The sequence below is a fragment of the Tupaia chinensis genome, unplaced genomic scaffold (assembly GCF_000334495.1).
Source record: "Tupaia chinensis unplaced genomic scaffold, TupChi_1.0 Scaffold000350_1, whole genome shotgun sequence".
Lineage (NCBI taxonomy): Eukaryota > Metazoa > Chordata > Mammalia > Scandentia > Tupaiidae > Tupaia > Tupaia belangeri.
The window spans coordinates 3,297,293-3,314,283 of NW_006159844.1; the positions used below are offsets into that span (position 1 = coordinate 3,297,293).

General features: G+C 39.4%; 1 protein-coding gene across 1 annotated transcript in view; it reads right to left on the minus strand.

The window, feature by feature from the left end:
* Window positions 1-16,991, minus strand: part of MIPOL1 (mirror-image polydactyly 1) — a 289,171-nt gene that overhangs the window by 158,579 nt on the left and 113,601 nt on the right. Inside the window, exons 8-9 of the mRNA XM_006152366.3 lie at window positions 8,400-8,433; window positions 7,970-8,140 (exon numbers count right to left, since the gene is read on the minus strand). Coding sequence (XP_006152428.1) covers window positions 7,970-8,140; window positions 8,400-8,433 — 205 coding nt within the window. The remainder of the gene's footprint in view (window positions 1-7,969; window positions 8,141-8,399; window positions 8,434-16,991) is intronic.

Below are 16,991 nucleotides of genomic sequence, written 5' to 3' on the forward strand. Positions count from 1 at the left end.
TCTGTCTCTCTCTAGTTAAATAAAAACAATATATATATATATATATATATGAAATAAAATAAATATTTGAAATAAAATATTATTTCATTCATTATCAGTCCAAATGGAAACAACACAAATGTTTACCTGTTGAATATGTAAATAAATCATGGCATATTCATACAGTAAAATATAACACACAATGAAAAAAATCTATAGCTAATTATAGCAATATAGATCAACATATGGTCACAATATTGGGTGGAAGAAATCAGACACAAAGGAGTACATGGCATATGACTCTTTCTGCAGGAAATTTAAAAACAAAACAAAATGACCTTTGGTGACAGCAGTTAAAATAGTGATTATCTTTGCTGAAGAATTCTGACTGAGAAAAGACATGAAGAATATTTCTGGAATGCTGAAAATGTTCTATATCATTTTTTTAAGGTTATTAATTTCTTCCGTGAGAGAGAGAGAGACTTAGAGAGACAGACAAACAGAGAGAGATAGAGACAGAGGCACCACCACAAAGTGCTCGTACAGCTTTGCACCTGCACCAGCCAGCCTGGAGCATGGATACAGGAATGTGCACCGCTGGTGTGTTCAGCGAAGCCTTGAGATATACCCCTGGGATCCTCTTCCATGGTCCAGCATTGCAGAGCATAAGATAACATCAGGTCACCACTACATCACTAGGGAGCTCCTAAAAAGTTACTCTATCTTTTTTAAAATTGTGCACATGCATGACAGAGAGAGAGAAAGAGAAGAGAGTAGAGAGAGAAGCAGTCCCTCTTGACAGGATCTGGTCATGCTGCAATCTCCTTCCCTTCTACCTCCTTTTCCTCGGGACCTTAGGTAAGCATGTCAGGAATATTTCAGGTCAACTTGACAGAGATCCAAACTACATTGGGCCATGTAGCTTCCAGCACTGTGGGTCTGAATGCTACCAATTGTACCACAGAGGGTGGGCCATGTTCTATATTCTGATCTGTGTGTTACTTACGTGGGTACATACCTATGTAAAAATTTACCACATCCTTCACTTTAGATTTGCTCACTTTACTGTAAGTTATACCTCTATGGAAAAAAAAAAATCAAGCTTTCACTCTCATAGTTTTTTATAATGTTTACTTTATTTTTGCTTAGACCCTCATCTCTTGCCTGAATTCTAACTGGTTCTCAGTTGGTCGCCTAAGACTTAATTTATTCTGCTCAATCACCTTTATGGATTGCTCCCCAGAACTCTTCCTCGAAAAGAGCAGTTTCTTTTTTTTTTAAGAAAAAAATATTTATTTCATTTTATTTACTATTTTAAAAAAAATCTAACATATTGATTGACTGATTGATTTTAAAATTTGACCAGAGAGGGACAGAATGAGAGAGAGAGAGAAAGAGAGAAAGCGAGAAAAACCACCAGGTCTGGGACTTGAACCAGAGTTGGCCATGTGAGAGTCCAGCACCCTAACCACCAAACCACTTGAAGGCCCCTCATTTCATTTACTTTTTTTTTTTTAATTTGCTAGAGGGCATGTGCAATCACCAGAGCGAGACAAAGAAAGAGAAAGTAAGAAAGCAAGCTGCCAAGTCTGGGATTTGAACTGTGGTCTATCATGCAGGAGTCCTGCACCTTAATCACCACACCACCTGCTGATCAAAGAATAGTACTTTCTGTATTACAAAAAACCCCATGTGGTACCTAGAAAGTAGTCTAAATTTCTTGGTATTTTATTCACTGAAAGTCCCTTAGAATAAAATCTCAAAAAATAATTCTTTTTAAAAATTAAAGTTTATCTATTTACATATTTTATGGGCATGAATGTGCACATGGAAGAGAAAAAGAGAGCGAGGGAGAGAAAGAAAGGACAGTACCTCCAATATAAATGCTGTGATCCCCTCCCAGTCTCAGTCAACCCTGGATCATAGACACATGGATACACAACACACAGGGAAATCACTGGATTTGAACCTGGAATCTTCCTGTGTATGAGAGGTCCAGAAGTATAACATGACACTATGCAGGGCAACACCACATGGGACAGCTCACAATCAAAGTCCAGAAATCTCCCCGAGTATACGCGGCATGTGCTTGCCCATATTCCAGGGCTGGCTGTAGGGCAGGAGTGGATTGTGGCATTCAGATCCTATTGACAGTGTTTCTCTCTCTCTCTCTCTCCCTCTCTCTCTATCTCCCTCTCTCTCTCTCCCTCCCTCCCTCCCTCCTTGATCATGAGAGAAATAAACAAACTTAAAGAATGAGGGAACCAGCAGTTAGCGTAATGGCTATGTCGCTGGACTCCCATGTAGTTGACCGCGGTTCGCGTCCTGGACCCGGTGGCTTAAAACTCATACTGGGCATGTGTGTGTGCGTGCCCAAGATCCCGAGAGGAGAATGGAGGAGAAGGGATTGCGGCGTGACCATCCCCCCTGGGGGGTGATTTCTCGCTTTCTGTCTCTATGTCTCTCTCTGTCTGTCTGGCGAGTGCACGCACCCTATAGTGAAAATCTCTCCAAAAAAAAAAAAAAAAAAAAAAGAATGAAAGGAAAAATAAAAAGACAATCAGATGATTATTTTAGAAAGTAAGTTTATAGGTAATTTTTCTTTTTGCTTATCTGTACTTTCTGAATTTATCTATACTTTCAGAAGTTGTAAGAATTTTATAAGAAAAAAAGTAATTAGAATATGAAATATCAACAATAAATTTTAGCAAGAGGGACTGGGAAAAACATGCATAGGCAAATAATATGATAGACAGAAAACCAAATTAACAAATTGACAGGGGAAAAAATTAATAAAAATTTTACAGCCACTATAATAAAGACTGTTAAACATATTTCCTACTTTTCTTGAAAAATGAAACTCTAAATGTTATGATTTATTTTCTTTTGGAGTATGACCTTTGTGGCAACCTCCTAACAATTTAACAAGTCATTATTTTATATTTCCTATATGCTCTGCACTATGATAATTATAAAGAATTGAAATAAAGGCGACACTAACAGTGAAAAGGCCAGACACCGTTATTTTATTATTTCTTCTGCTGAGCCAGAAGGTTAATTGGGACAGTTATATCATTGGCAAAGATTTTGGGTTTGGCCACTTGTATTCTCTGACCTCAATCTGCTTTTCCATAGCGACTTTTTGGCACACAAATAGCAAATGAGAAATTCATAACCAAGCCAAGAATGTTCTAACACGAACTTCTAAATCCTGAAATACTTGTCACTATACTGTATTATCTCCTCAGACATTAATTTCTGCAATTGTTACAATAAACAGAATATTCTTGCAGTCATTTAAATTACTCATACCTTTTCTAAGGTATACTCTCCCTCTTACCACTTCTGGATCTGGCTTGCTAACCGTGTAGTAAAATATCCACCATTTAGTTTTTTTTTTCCATAAATACATATAAAAATTACACAGAAAAAATATCTGGAACACATTGATCCTAATAAATGCAATACCTTAACAATACTTATTTTGAGTGCCTTTTCTCTTGACTACAACTCCCTATAATTTTTTAAGATAATTACTTGATGAACCAACCAAGAACTCTAATACATACAATTACCAGTTTTTTACTAACCACACTCTTACTTCTGCAACACCACACTCTTCTCAGTTTACTTCTATATCACTCATCACACCTCTTCTTTATGCAAGGGAGAGTCTCTGGGTCATCTGTAATGACCCTGACTACTCACTCACTAAAACCCCAACCTTAGTTAAAATCAAGTATCTATGACATCAGGCCACACTACTACACTCAAGATCTGAAGGTTGCCAGCTAGAAGAAATCATGCAGTTTCCTGACCAGTATTTTAAACTCACTGCCCTAATTCTCAAATGCGTGTTTGACTCTGTCTGACAATCCTTCATTTCTCTAGTTATGTTCATTTACACACAAACCAATTATTTCATACTATCTCTAATTTGTAAGTCTTTAGCACCACCACCTAGTCCATCACACTGAGAATCTAGAAAATAACCTAACGTTTTCATTGAGAAGTGGAGGGGAATCTCACCCCCATATTCTTACTACTAAATATATCAACTTGCCAGTATTTTTATCTAGCCAAGTTCTTTATACCTCTCTTCTACAAAGGAAAGTAACTTCCTTCTTCCTAACAAATGTTAGCTCTTCCACTTATATCCTATTACCTATTCCCTTTCTATCTACTCCAGGACTTAGTATTCCAATATTTCTTTTCTCTCCCTTAAAACATTACTTTCCTTTCTTTCCAAGTATATTTATATCAATACAATTATGTCTTAGAAGCTCTCATGAAAAAAAAGAAAAATCCTCCCAAGACACCATACACTTCTCTCTATCTAACACCAATTTTTTTTTTTAACCTCTATTACAGAAAGGAAAAAAAGTTGTTTGTAATCACCAGCTGTACTTTCTCATTTTCTATGCTATCCTGAAACAACTCCAATTATCCTCTGTCCTGGTCAAAACTCTTGTCAAAGCCCTCAAGGACATTCGTGTGATCAAATCCATCTTCATTTTGCTTGGTTGCTCAATACCACTTGAAGAAACTGATCACTCTCTTCTTTGGGAAAAATCTTCTTCTCTTGCCTTTTTTGATACCACATTCTCTTCAGTTTCCTTCTATTTCACTTGACATTCCTTTCCAACCTCCTCTCTGGGTTTTTATTACTTTGCCAAGTGCTACAGGCTGGCACACCACAGAGCTTAGTCCAGAGCCCCATTCTTTCTTGATGATCTTTTACTCATTTCACCTACGTAAAAAGCTGGTCCCATAAATATAGCCTCTTTTTACTTTTTTTTCTAATTTGTGAACATGACAGAGATAGAGTGATTATGAGAGGAGGAGGGAGAAAGAAAAAGAAATAGATAGGCACTCTTCCTGACAGTCTGTCTCCACCATGATCCACACTCTAACTCAGCCTCCTGGTTAGCCAGGATTACAGACACACATTATCATGCTCAGTATGTTCAAGCCTAGACCTCCCATGTGGCCCCAGCTTCAGCAACATCCAATCTCTTGCTTTAATTAATTTGCCATTGGCTGTAATAGCCAAACACATTTAATATTTTCTTCTGAACCTGAAAAAGATAAGATTTTGAGTAGGCCAGTTCTAGCAAATAAATTATTTAAACTTGATTTGAAAAATAGAGTTGTCAAAAATATCAAAATCAAGAAATTCTCACTGAATTTGAAGATTCTTTAAAGTCTAATTACAAAAGTATTAGACTTCCCCTGATCATATACAGAAAACATAGTATAATTAGTAAATATCTCATGCTAAATGCTAGCTTTAAAATTAAAGCAAAATTACCATCATTTGGGGTAACGCTCCAGCCAAAAACAAAAAAGCCAGATTAAATACAAAAATCATCTATTTAAAGACATCATCAGAGGGCTACTGCTGCAATAATAGCTTGACTGGTCAAGACTTTGATAAGGGGTTAACTGGAGAGGGGTGAGCTGAGGATATGTACTTATTTTCCCTCTAAGAGGTTTATACATTCTGAGTAAAAAGAGGGGGCTGAAAAAGCCAGATTTGACTGGCCTCCTGGAGGATGAAGAAACCACCCAAACTGTTGGTAGTTATGCAGGGCCAAAGTGACAAAATGGGAGACCTGAGCCTTTTATATACCCCAAATCATTTGACAAATTCCCAACCTGGTCAGGACTTGAAGCTAAAAAACAAAGCCCGCTGTCCTTTGAAAAAAAACGTCTTACAAAGCTGATGAGACAAACACTAGAATATAGCAGATGCCAGCAGTAGGCCTTTGTGAATACTCAGCTCTGTTTAGGAGGCCTCACCAAAAGCAGGGAATTAAGCAGCAAGGAGACTAAGACAACCTAAACTTCCACCAGCCTCCATAAGAAATAGTAAAGAACTTTGGGACATGACAGAGATGAATGAATAGGAAACATTTTATAAAGTAGGTCAGGAAAACAAACAAACAAACAACCCACCATTGGTTAAGTGATAACCTTGCGCAGGCCAGAGAAGATGTGAACTGTAAGTACAAAACTAGAGAGGTTGTTTTTACATAGAAGCAAGTAGTAAAAGAGAAAGCACAAAAGGCAGAGTACATGGGTTCAAGTGCAAGCAGGCTGGTGGACGAAAAGGTGTAGGATGTGCAGAAGTTGTCATTTTGATTGTTGAGGGAAAGTCGTATATCTACGGAAAGGAGAAGAGATGAAATAGTCCTCCATAGGGGACAGTTGGATGGATTTAAAGAAGGCAAGACTGCTAGGCAAGTATTTGAAGATAGTGATCATGAATTTAAAGTATGTTCAGTTAGCAAATCTGTGTGATTTTCTTTTTCCTGCCACGTAAAGCAATGAGGGTGCAGAACAGGAGGAAATAGCAATTTATTTAGACTTCAATTTTGCTAGGTGAGTGTAGGTCAAAGGAAGGGAGGGTCATGAGAACAGGTTATACTATATGCAAGTTGGTGATAATTACAGAGAGCTATGGAATCCAAGGTAGATAAGGAGAGAAGTGAGAATATGACGGGTTTCAAGAGTAGAAAAGAGTTGGTAAAATCAATAAAAATATATGCTAGTGGGGAGCAGCAGTTAGCGTAATGGCTATGTCATTGGACTCCCACGTAGTCGACTGTGGTTCGAGTCCCAGACCCGGTGGCTTAAAACTCACGCAAGGCACGTGTGTGTGAGCGTGCCCAAGATCCCGAGAGGAGAATGGAGGAGAAGGGATCGCGGCTATATATATACATATATATATATATACATGCTAGTGGAATTGAAAACTGCTGAAGTCAAGAGTTGTAGAGTAGCAGAGCTAGAAAATAGTATGGGGTGGTTAAAAAGTGGGACGCTTGATGGGACCAGCAGATAGCATATTGGTTAAGTCACTGGACTCCCATGTAGTTGAACACAGTTCGAGTCCCGGACCTGGAGGCTTAAAACTCATGCCAGGCATGTGTGTGTATGTGCCCAGGATCCCGAGAGGAGAATGGAGGAAAAGGGATTGCTGCATGGCCATCTGTCCTTGAGGGTGATTTCTCACTTTCTGTCTCTCTGGTGAATGCACAGGCCCTGTAGTAAAAATATCTCTCTTAAAAAAAGAAAAAGAAAAGAAAGAAAGTGGGATGCTTGAAATTGAGGCTGGTAATGACCACACATAGGCTATGACCCTAGAGTACAAGTCATTAGTAATTGTGCAGCACATGATGACTAGAGGGGAGAAACTCTAGGAAAAGAGAGGCCAAGATATGAAAGGATCATCCACATAGATGTTTAAATCACCAAGAATTATGACAGGAGTATAATGAAGAATGAGACAATAAACTAGATCGTCAAATCTTTATGAAACCAGGGAAGTGACATAGGAAAGTGTACAAGACTGCACCAAGAATGAGTACTGGATTCTCTAGTCTTGTGCATGAGCCTCAAAACTAGAGGGGCATAGGGAGGAAAAAGGAACACTTGCCTAAAACCACCAGTGAGGAATAAGCCTCCAACCCAGGGGGATAAGTGCTGTGGGAGGGGACATAGTCACTACTTGAGAGAACCACAGAGGGAGCCTCAGGGAGGTATCAGGTTTCAGTCAGAGCAAGGAGGTGCCCATAAAAAAATTGACTAATAATTTGATCCATTTATCAATATTCACTAAAGGTACTTGGAATGAAACAGTAATAATGATGGCATTTCAGCCCTCAAAAAACTACAACTCAAGTCTCACATAAGAATGACTACTGTAAAGAATATAAATTTTTGTAAGCAGATTAACATGCTATAAAACAAGTTCGATATTATTAAGAGATGAGAATGCATTAAATTTCATTAAAAATGAGGATGGGTATTTTGAACAATGGTAGAAAAAACATATAGTTATTTAATATACTTAATCATTCTGATATTAATCACATGCTAATAATTAATGTGAATTTAAGGACATTTGCACAAAAATAGCAAACTTTTTATGGTTAAAAAAGGGGAGGTGTTAAGTATATGCTTTTCTAGACACATGCAGAGTTACCTGAGACAAAGCAGCATCCCGTTCTTCTATCACTGCGTTCATTTCTTCTGCAGTTATTCTCTTTTTACATTCTTTGGTCTTGTAGATTCTATCCACAATTATAGCTCCATTCTTCTGAATAGCTATCCCTGTGTCTGCATTGTTTATTCTGTTCAGTAATTCCTGTAATGTCTACCAACACCATTATATGTTAGTCAGACATGAAGTTTTAATATATTTTATTTAATATAGGGTTTTAATTAATAGGCACATGTGAATTGTAAATTGACTGAGAGAAGTTATTGAATTTTCATATTGCAGCAAAGATGTACATTATTAGTGTGTCAATTCTTCTTTTTCCCACATCTTAGTTCTTGAAACCCACTCAATTGAACTTAAGCCTCTAAGATATAAGACTGACATCAAGAAATCTCCTCAGAGAATGGCTTACCATGTCATTTTCTTCAGGGTTAATATTTTCTAGCCTAGAAAAAGGGACACAGAAAGCCTGATCAGTAGCATTTCCTTAGTGCAGCAAAATGAGTTCGCTTTTTAAATCTTTAGAACCTCAAGTAATTTCATTCGACTAGTCTTTAGAGTCAACCATGACACTGAACATATTAAAGTGCCACCTGCTCGACTCCATCTTTCAATAATGCTCCATATCTTCTGCACTGACTTCAGACTGTTAAGTTATTAATGTTTACTGCTATATATGACTACAAGGATCAATTGTTCATATGTGCTTAGATGAAGAAAGTTCCCCAGTGATAGAAGCACTCATTCTTATCATTATATTTATTCCTGGACTTTCAATTCTTATCAGAAACTGTGTTTCCTCTTTTGTGAATGCCATCACAAGTAAAACAAGGCAGGTATTTTTACTGCAAAGTTTAACTATGTTCCCTCAAAAGCAATGACAAATAATTACACTAAATTTGACTTGAAAATCTCCTGCTACCTGTTTGTTACAACAAATATACTGCATAGAAACACTGGCTAAATGTGGACAATGTCTTTAGCTGACTAATGCTATTTCACCTTTTCCATAAAACATATAGAATTATTCTATTTAAACACAAAGGAAGTAAATTGGATTCCCTCATGAACGCATTTAGTCTTATGAGTCACTGTGATTACAAAATGATTGCTGATGCTGATGAATTAAAGAAACACAGTAAATTAAAGAAAAATAAAAGCAATGAGTATTAGCGAAAAGAATGACACAGATTTTAGAAGTGATCTCAATTATTACCTACAAAGTTTAGATATCTAAGTTTCTGATTAATATTAATTTTTAAAAAAGGATGCTAGGAAAATATAATAGAAGACATTCGAGGGCGCTGGCTGGTGGAGTAGCAGTAACACAATGATCTTTGAAGCTGACCACAATGGTAAGGTTCCTGGTTCACACCTGGAGTCCTCTCCTTGAATATGCCAAGCACATGTGTGCCCATAATCTGGGGCTGGATGAAGCCGGGGTTGGGTCAGAGTATGAGGATGCTGTTGGGAGTGCCTGTCTCTCTCTTTCTCTCACTCTCTCTCTCTGATGGAAGACGTTAAAAAAAAAAAAGACACTCAGTAAATATGCTATAAAACTGTTTCAAATTCCACAACTGGATGATACTGCTACACTCATAGAGAATAGCATTTTCTTTTTTTATTGCCAAAGGGCATGTGTGCTCACCAGAGACAGAGAAAGTTAAAGGGAAGGAAAAAAAGCATTCCTGATGAGGTGTGATCAGACCACAATCTCTTCTCTTCCATTTCTCTATCCTTTCAGGAGTGATTTTTTTTTCTTTTTTTGGAGAGGTTTTCGCTATAGGGCGCGTGCGCTCACCAGACAGACAGAGAGAGACAAAGAGACAGAAAACGAGAAGTCACCTCCCAGGGGGGATGGCCACGCAGCAATTCCCTCTCCTCCATTCTCCTCTCGGGATCTTGGGCACGCACACACACACACCCGGCGTGTTTTAAGCTACCGGGTCCGGGACACGAACCGTGGTCGACTACGTGGGAGTCCAGCGACATAGCCATTATGCTAACTGCTGGTCCCCAGGAGTGATTTTAATGACGCCAAGTCAGAACTTGAACAATAGTCATGTGGAATCCAGCTGCCTTAACCACTAGACCACGGGAGCCCAGAACACTGCATTTTTAAAAAGTTTATTATTCATTTCCTACATGGGAGGAGGGACCAGTGACAGGGGCTTCTCACTGCAGCAATTTATTTTTCCTCCATCCATCATTTTGGGCTTGCCCAGAGGCATCCTTGGTGTACTGAGATAGATGAAGAACCTAGAGCCTTCCCACATGGTCTCCAGCATCACACAAGCCATCCCCTACTGCCTTCCCACTGTGGCTGTGTCTAGCACAGGGGTCCCCAACCCCTGGCTACACACTGGTGCCAGTGTGTGACCTGTTAGGAATCGAGCTACACAGAAGCAGGTAAGCTGTAAGAAGCGAGTGAAGTCTCATCTGTATGTACAGCCACTCACCATCATTCTCATTACTGTCTGAGTTCTGCCTCCTATCAGATCAGTGGTGGCATTAGAGCCTCACAGTAGTCCCCAGGTGGGACCACCATCTTGCAAGAAAACAAGCTCATGGCTCCCACTAATTCTGCATTATGGTGAGTTGTATAATTATTTAATTATATATTACAATGTAATAAAAATGAAGTGCACAATAAGTGTAATGCACTTGAATCATCCTGAAAGCACCCTACCCACCCCCCCCCCCACCATTTGTGAAAAAACTGCCTCCCACAAAACTGCTCCCTGGTGCCCAAAACGTTGGGGACTACTGGTCTAGTTCATAGTATTTTTTTAAAAAAATTTGCCAGAAGTCACATGCACTTTCCAGGGAGAGATACAGGGAGAAAGAAGAAAAGTAAGAAATCACTCCCCATGGAGAATGGTCATGCTGCAATCCTTTCTCTTCCATTTTTCTCCTCTTTTGGGATTTGGGGCAAGCACACACGTGATTAGCATGTTTCTCAAGCCACAGGACTTGGCACTTGAACTGAGCAGTAAGCCATGTGAGATCCAGCTTCCTTAAATACCATGTCATGGGCTGGCCCAGAATATAGTATTTTAACATAAAAATACATAAACATATATCAAAAAGTTACTCAATACATAATGAAATAGTATGTAAGTTAATAGGAAGATATGCTAATTTTGAATGATATATAACTTACATTTAACTTAAACTACGAACTTAATTGTCAAAGGCACATATACTCACCAAGAGGGAGAAACACACACACACACAAACACACAGAGAAAGAGAGAGAGAGAGAGAGAGAGAGAGAGAATATCCTCCCCTCTACCCCAGCTTCCACCATGGGGCATGGTCACACTGCAAATTCCTTTTTTCTCTCTTTCTTCAATCTATCAGGATCGGGGGCATACATGTATTTGGCACAGTGTGTTTTTCACACTGTGAGCTGGGACTCAAACTGTGGTCGGCCACGTAGGATTCTACTTTCTTTGCCCAGCACTTAATCATTGCACTATAGGGATGGCCCTGAATTCACATCTCAAGAAGGGCAGGAACCAGCAGTTAGCGTCATGGCTATGTCGCTGGACTCCCATAGTCGACTGTGGTTTGAGTTCCGGATCTGGTGGCTTAAATTCACACCGGGCGTGTGTGCATGCGTGCCCAAGATCCTGGGAGGAGAAAGGATTGCAACATGGCCATCCCTTCCTCAGGGGTGATTTCTCAATTTCTGTCTGTTTCTCTGGAGAGCCCACGCTCCCTGTAGCAAAAACCTCTCCAGAAAGAAAGAAGGGCAAATATTCCCATATTTTATCATTTTTCCCAAAATAAATCAACAGTTTTCAAAGATACTGCTTAAAAAAGCTGATTCTACAAGTAATATGAAAGTAGTCATTTCTTTTTTACTTAATTGGAAACATAGTAAAAAAAGTGCAAGGTAGTAAAACCAAATCTTTCTATTTTCTATCTACATAAACTTTTAATAGACTGTTTTTCTTTTGTGTCCATGAAAATAGGACTGATAAAAAGACCCATTTTAGGGAACCAGCAGTTAGCGTAATGGCTATGTCGCTGGACTCCCATGTAGTCGACCGCGGTTCGCGTCCTGGACCCGGTGGCTTAAAACTCACGCTGGGCGCGTGTGCGTGCGTGCCCAAGATCCCAAGAGCCCAACCCCTGGCTACACACTGGTGCCAGTGTGTGACCTGTTAGGAATCGAGCTACACAGAAGCAGGTAAGCTGTAAGAAGCGAGTGAAGTCTCATCTGTATGTACAGCCACTCACCATCATTCTCATTACTGTCTGAGTTCTGCCTCCTATCAGATCAGTGGTGGCATTAGAGCCTCACAGTAGTCCCCAGGTGGGACCACCATCTTGCAAGAAAACAAGCTCATGGCTCCCACTAATTCTGCATTATGGTGAGTTGTATAATTATTTAATTATATATTACAATGTAATAAAAATGAAGTGCACAATAAGTGTAATGCACTTGAATCATCCTGAAAGCACCCTACCCACCCACCCCCCCACCATTTGTGAAAAAACTGCCTCCCACAAAACTGCTCCCTGGTGCCCAAAACGTTGGGGACTACTGGTCTAGTTCATAGTATTTTTTTAAAAAAATTTGCCAGAAGTCACATGCACTTTCCAGGGAGAGATACAGGGAGAAAGAAGAAAAGTAAGAAATCACTCCCCATGGAGAATGGTCATGCTGCAATCCTTTCTCTTCCATTTTTCTCCTCTTTTGGGATTTGGGGCAAGCACACACGTGATTAGCATGTTTCTCAAGCCACAGGACTTGGCACTTGAACTGAGCAGTAAGCCATGTGAGATCCAGCTTCCTTAAATACCATGTCATGGGCTGGCCCAGAATATAGTATTTTAACATAAAAATACATAAACATATATCAAAAAGTTACTCAATACATAATGAAATAGTATGTAAGTTAATAGGAAGATATGCTAATTTTGAATGATATATAACTTACATTTAACTTAAACTACGAACTTAATTGTCAAAGGCACATATACTCACCAAGAGGGAGAAACACACACACACACAAACACACAGAGAAAGAGAGAGAGAGAGAGAGAGAGAGAGAGAATATCCTCCCCTCTACCCCAGCTTCCACCATGGGGCATGGTCACACTGCAAATTCCTTTTTTCTCTCTTTCTTCAATCTATCAGGATCGGGGGCATACATGTATTTGGCACAGTGTGTTTTTCACACTGTGAGCTGGGACTCAAACTGTGGTCGGCCACGTAGCATTCTACTTTCTTTGCCCAGCACTTAATCATTGCACTATAGGGATGGCCCTGAATTCACATCTCAAGAAGGGCAGGAACCAGCAGTTAGCGTCATGGCTATGTCGCTGGACTCCCATAGTCGACTGTGGTTTGAGTTCCGGATCTGGTGGCTTAAATTCACACCGGGCGTGTGTGCATGCGTGCCCAAGATCCTGGGAGGAGAAAGGATTGCAACATGGCCATCCCTTCCTCAGGGGTGATTTCTCAATTTCTGTCTGTTTCTCTGGAGAGCCCACGCTCCCTGTAGCAAAAACCTCTCCAGAAAGAAAGAAGGGCAAATATTCCCATATTTTATCATTTTTCCCAAAATAAATCAACAGTTTTCAAAGATACTGCTTAAAAAAGCTGATTCTACAAGTAATATGAAAGTAGTCATTTCTTTTTTACTTAATTGGAAACATAGTAAAAAAAGTGCAAGGTAGTAAAACTCATTGATTTACGGTTTCAGTGAAAGTATTTGAAGAACATCAGTTGCATTTAACCATCAGTTATTAGTTGAATAAATATGACTTTTGGGAACCAGCAGTTAGCGTAATGGCTATGTCGCTGGACTCCCATGTAGTCGACCGCGGTTCGCGTCCTGGACCCGGTGGCTTAAAACTCACGCTGGGCGCGTGTGCGTGCGTGCCCAAGATCCCAAGAGGAGAATGGAGGAGAAGGGATTGTGGCGTGACCATCCCCCCTGGGGGGTGATTTCTCGCTTTCTGTCTTTATGTCTCTCTCTGTCCATATGGCAAGCGCACGCACACGCCCTATAGCGAAAACCTCTCCAAACAAAAAAAAATATATATATATATATATATGACTTTTAAGGAAGTCATAAGCAGGGAGAGAAACATTTATCTTAATGTCATTTCTTTTTTTAAAGTTTATTAATTTCTTCCATAAAAGAGTAATAGAAAAGAGACAATGACAGAAACAGAAATGCACATCCCAAAAGGGTCTGGACACCACAGTCCATCCCCAGCCTCAGCCAGCCGTGGATGATGGAGTAGGGACATGCTTAATGTATTCTGGAAATTGGGACCTTTTCATGTGTGTCATTCTCACTCAGTTCTGTGTTAGTGTCCAGACCTCTTAATGTCATTCTTTCTACATGAAATCATACTAAGGTTGATTATAAAGTTTCTCAATAAAATAAAACTTGAATGTTTATAAATTTCACTTTATTAAATTTAATAAATTATAGAGTCTGAATAGATACACAATAATTAAACATTTAAAGGTTCCTGGGAACCTTTAAAAAAAGTTACCATGATTATAAATCTCTATTTTAGTTTCAAAGAATTATGGATAATCAAGAAGAAAATAACAGTGCAAGTAGATTACATAATTTATACAATACAAAAAATTGAACACAACAGGAAGTGTATGAAATTTCTATGTAATACTTATAAGTTGTCTTTAGGTACTATAATGTGAAAATTATTATTTTCAAGAGAGGCAGATGAAGAGTTCAAATGTGGTAAATTATAAATAGTACTCTTCAACAGGAAAGGGCTAAAATAACTTTAGTTATTTAGTATATTTAATTCTTAGTATAATGTTAAATTCTCTGTAACAATTAAATATTTAAAAATTGTCTTCTTAAAGGTTATTCTAGATCTCTAGTATATGAGTTTAGAATTCAGCTTTAATTATACTTTAAATAATTTGTGTAAGCACCCCTAAATGTACATTTATAGCAACTTCTTATTCATTCAACTGATAAAAGAATTGGACCTATGATTTTGGTAAGGCTAATGTGCTTAGTTTGACACACAGAGCATGAACCAAGTCAACCACTTAGCAGTTGGATTTCAATCTTGTTTTTTTATTATTATTTTAACTTGCCAGAGGGCATATGCACTTGCTGGAGAGAGACAGAGAGAGAGAGAAAATGAGAAGGCACCCCACATGGGGCATGACCATGCTGCTATCCCTTCTCCTTTACTTCTCCCTCATTTTAGGATTTGGAGCACACACGTACACATGCCTGGCACGTGTCTCAAGCCATTGGGTCCAGATCTTGAACCATGCAGTTGGACATGGGGGATCTAGTCACCTACACCACCATGCCACTGGGTTCCTCCATTATAATTTTTTATAACTGATATAAGTATAGTGATTAATGACCACAAAGAATCAGAAGTTGGCATTAGGCTATGTTGCTGGACTCTCATACAGTAGACCGTGGTTGGAATCCCAGACCTGGTGGCTTAAACTCATGCAGGGTGTGTGTGGGTGTGTGCCCAAGATCCCAAGAGGAGCGTGGAGAAGGGATTGCGGCGTGGCCATCTTCTCCAGTGAATGATTTCTCGCTTTCTGTTTCTCTCTCTCTCTCTCTCTCTGTCATTCTGGCAAGCACATACGTCCTATAGCAAAAACCTCTCAAAAAAAAAAAATGAAATGACCATAAAGAAAAAATTATTGAGACCAGCAGTTTGCATAATGGCTATGTCGCTGGACTCCCATGTAGTCAACTGCAGTTCGAGTCCCGGACCCGGTGGCTTAAAAAACTCACACTGGGCACGTGTGTGTGCATACCCAAGATCCTGAGAGGAGAATGGAGGAGAAGGGATTGTGGCATGGCCATCCCCCCTGGGGGGTGATGTCTCACTTTCTGTCTCTTTGTCTCTCTCTGTCTCACGAGTGCACACATCCTATAACAAAAACCTCTCCAAAAAAAAAAAAGAAAAAATTATTACTTTAATCAAAATGAAAAACTAGTTAATTTGAAATGTGAAAATCTGCATAGATACGTAACTCTCAATACAAACATGAATTTGGAAAGATAAAAAACTGATACTCATATTCCTCTATATCTTTAAAAGTCTCAGGAAGTATTTGTCACAGATAGCAAAGGTTGATTACATCCACTTTAATGTCAAGTAGATTACATAGACCAGGGATCTGCAAACTTTCCCTGTAAAGGAGCAGGCAGTAAATAGTTCAGACTTTTGCCATAGCTATAAAATTCTGCCATTATAGTTTAAAGCATGCATAAACAACATGTAAATGAAGGGCTGTGGCTGTGGTCCAATAAAACTTTATCTATACAAATAGGTGGCAGGCTGGATTTGCACCAGAGGTTTTTCTTTGCCAATCCCTGATACAGATTATAGGAAAATTAGACCACGGTCTTTGATGTTAATATGATTTAAATGCCAAGTCAGTCTATTTGACATCATTTTTTGAGCTGGATCATTCACTATCTAGGAATCAACAAAAAGCACAGGGCTGTCTGGTGGCACAGCAGTAAAATATGACCAATGCAAGGTTCTGCCAGACTAACCCACAGGGGAAGTTTCTAAATTCATGTTCAGGACCTCCCTGAGCATACGAGGCACACACGCATATATGACTTGGGGCTGGCTGATGCTGGAGGTGGGCGGGGACAACAGCATCAAAACTGTGTCAAGGGTGCTATCTCTTTGTCTCTCTCACTCAAGGAAGAAATAAATAATTTTTTAAGAAAAAGATAAAAATGAAACAAAAGTGGGACCAGTAGTTGGAGTAATGGCTATGTCACTGGACTCCCATGTAGCCAACTGCAGTTTGAGTCCCGGATCCAGTGTTTTAAACTCATGCTGGGCGCGTGTGCTTGTGTGCCCAAGATCCCGAGAGGAGAATGGAGGAGAAGGGATTGCGGCATGGCCATCCCCCTGGGCCATCCCCCTGGGGGTGATTTCTCACTTTCTCTCTCTCTCTCTCTCTCTCTCCCACCACCGCCCGTCACCTCTGCACCGCACA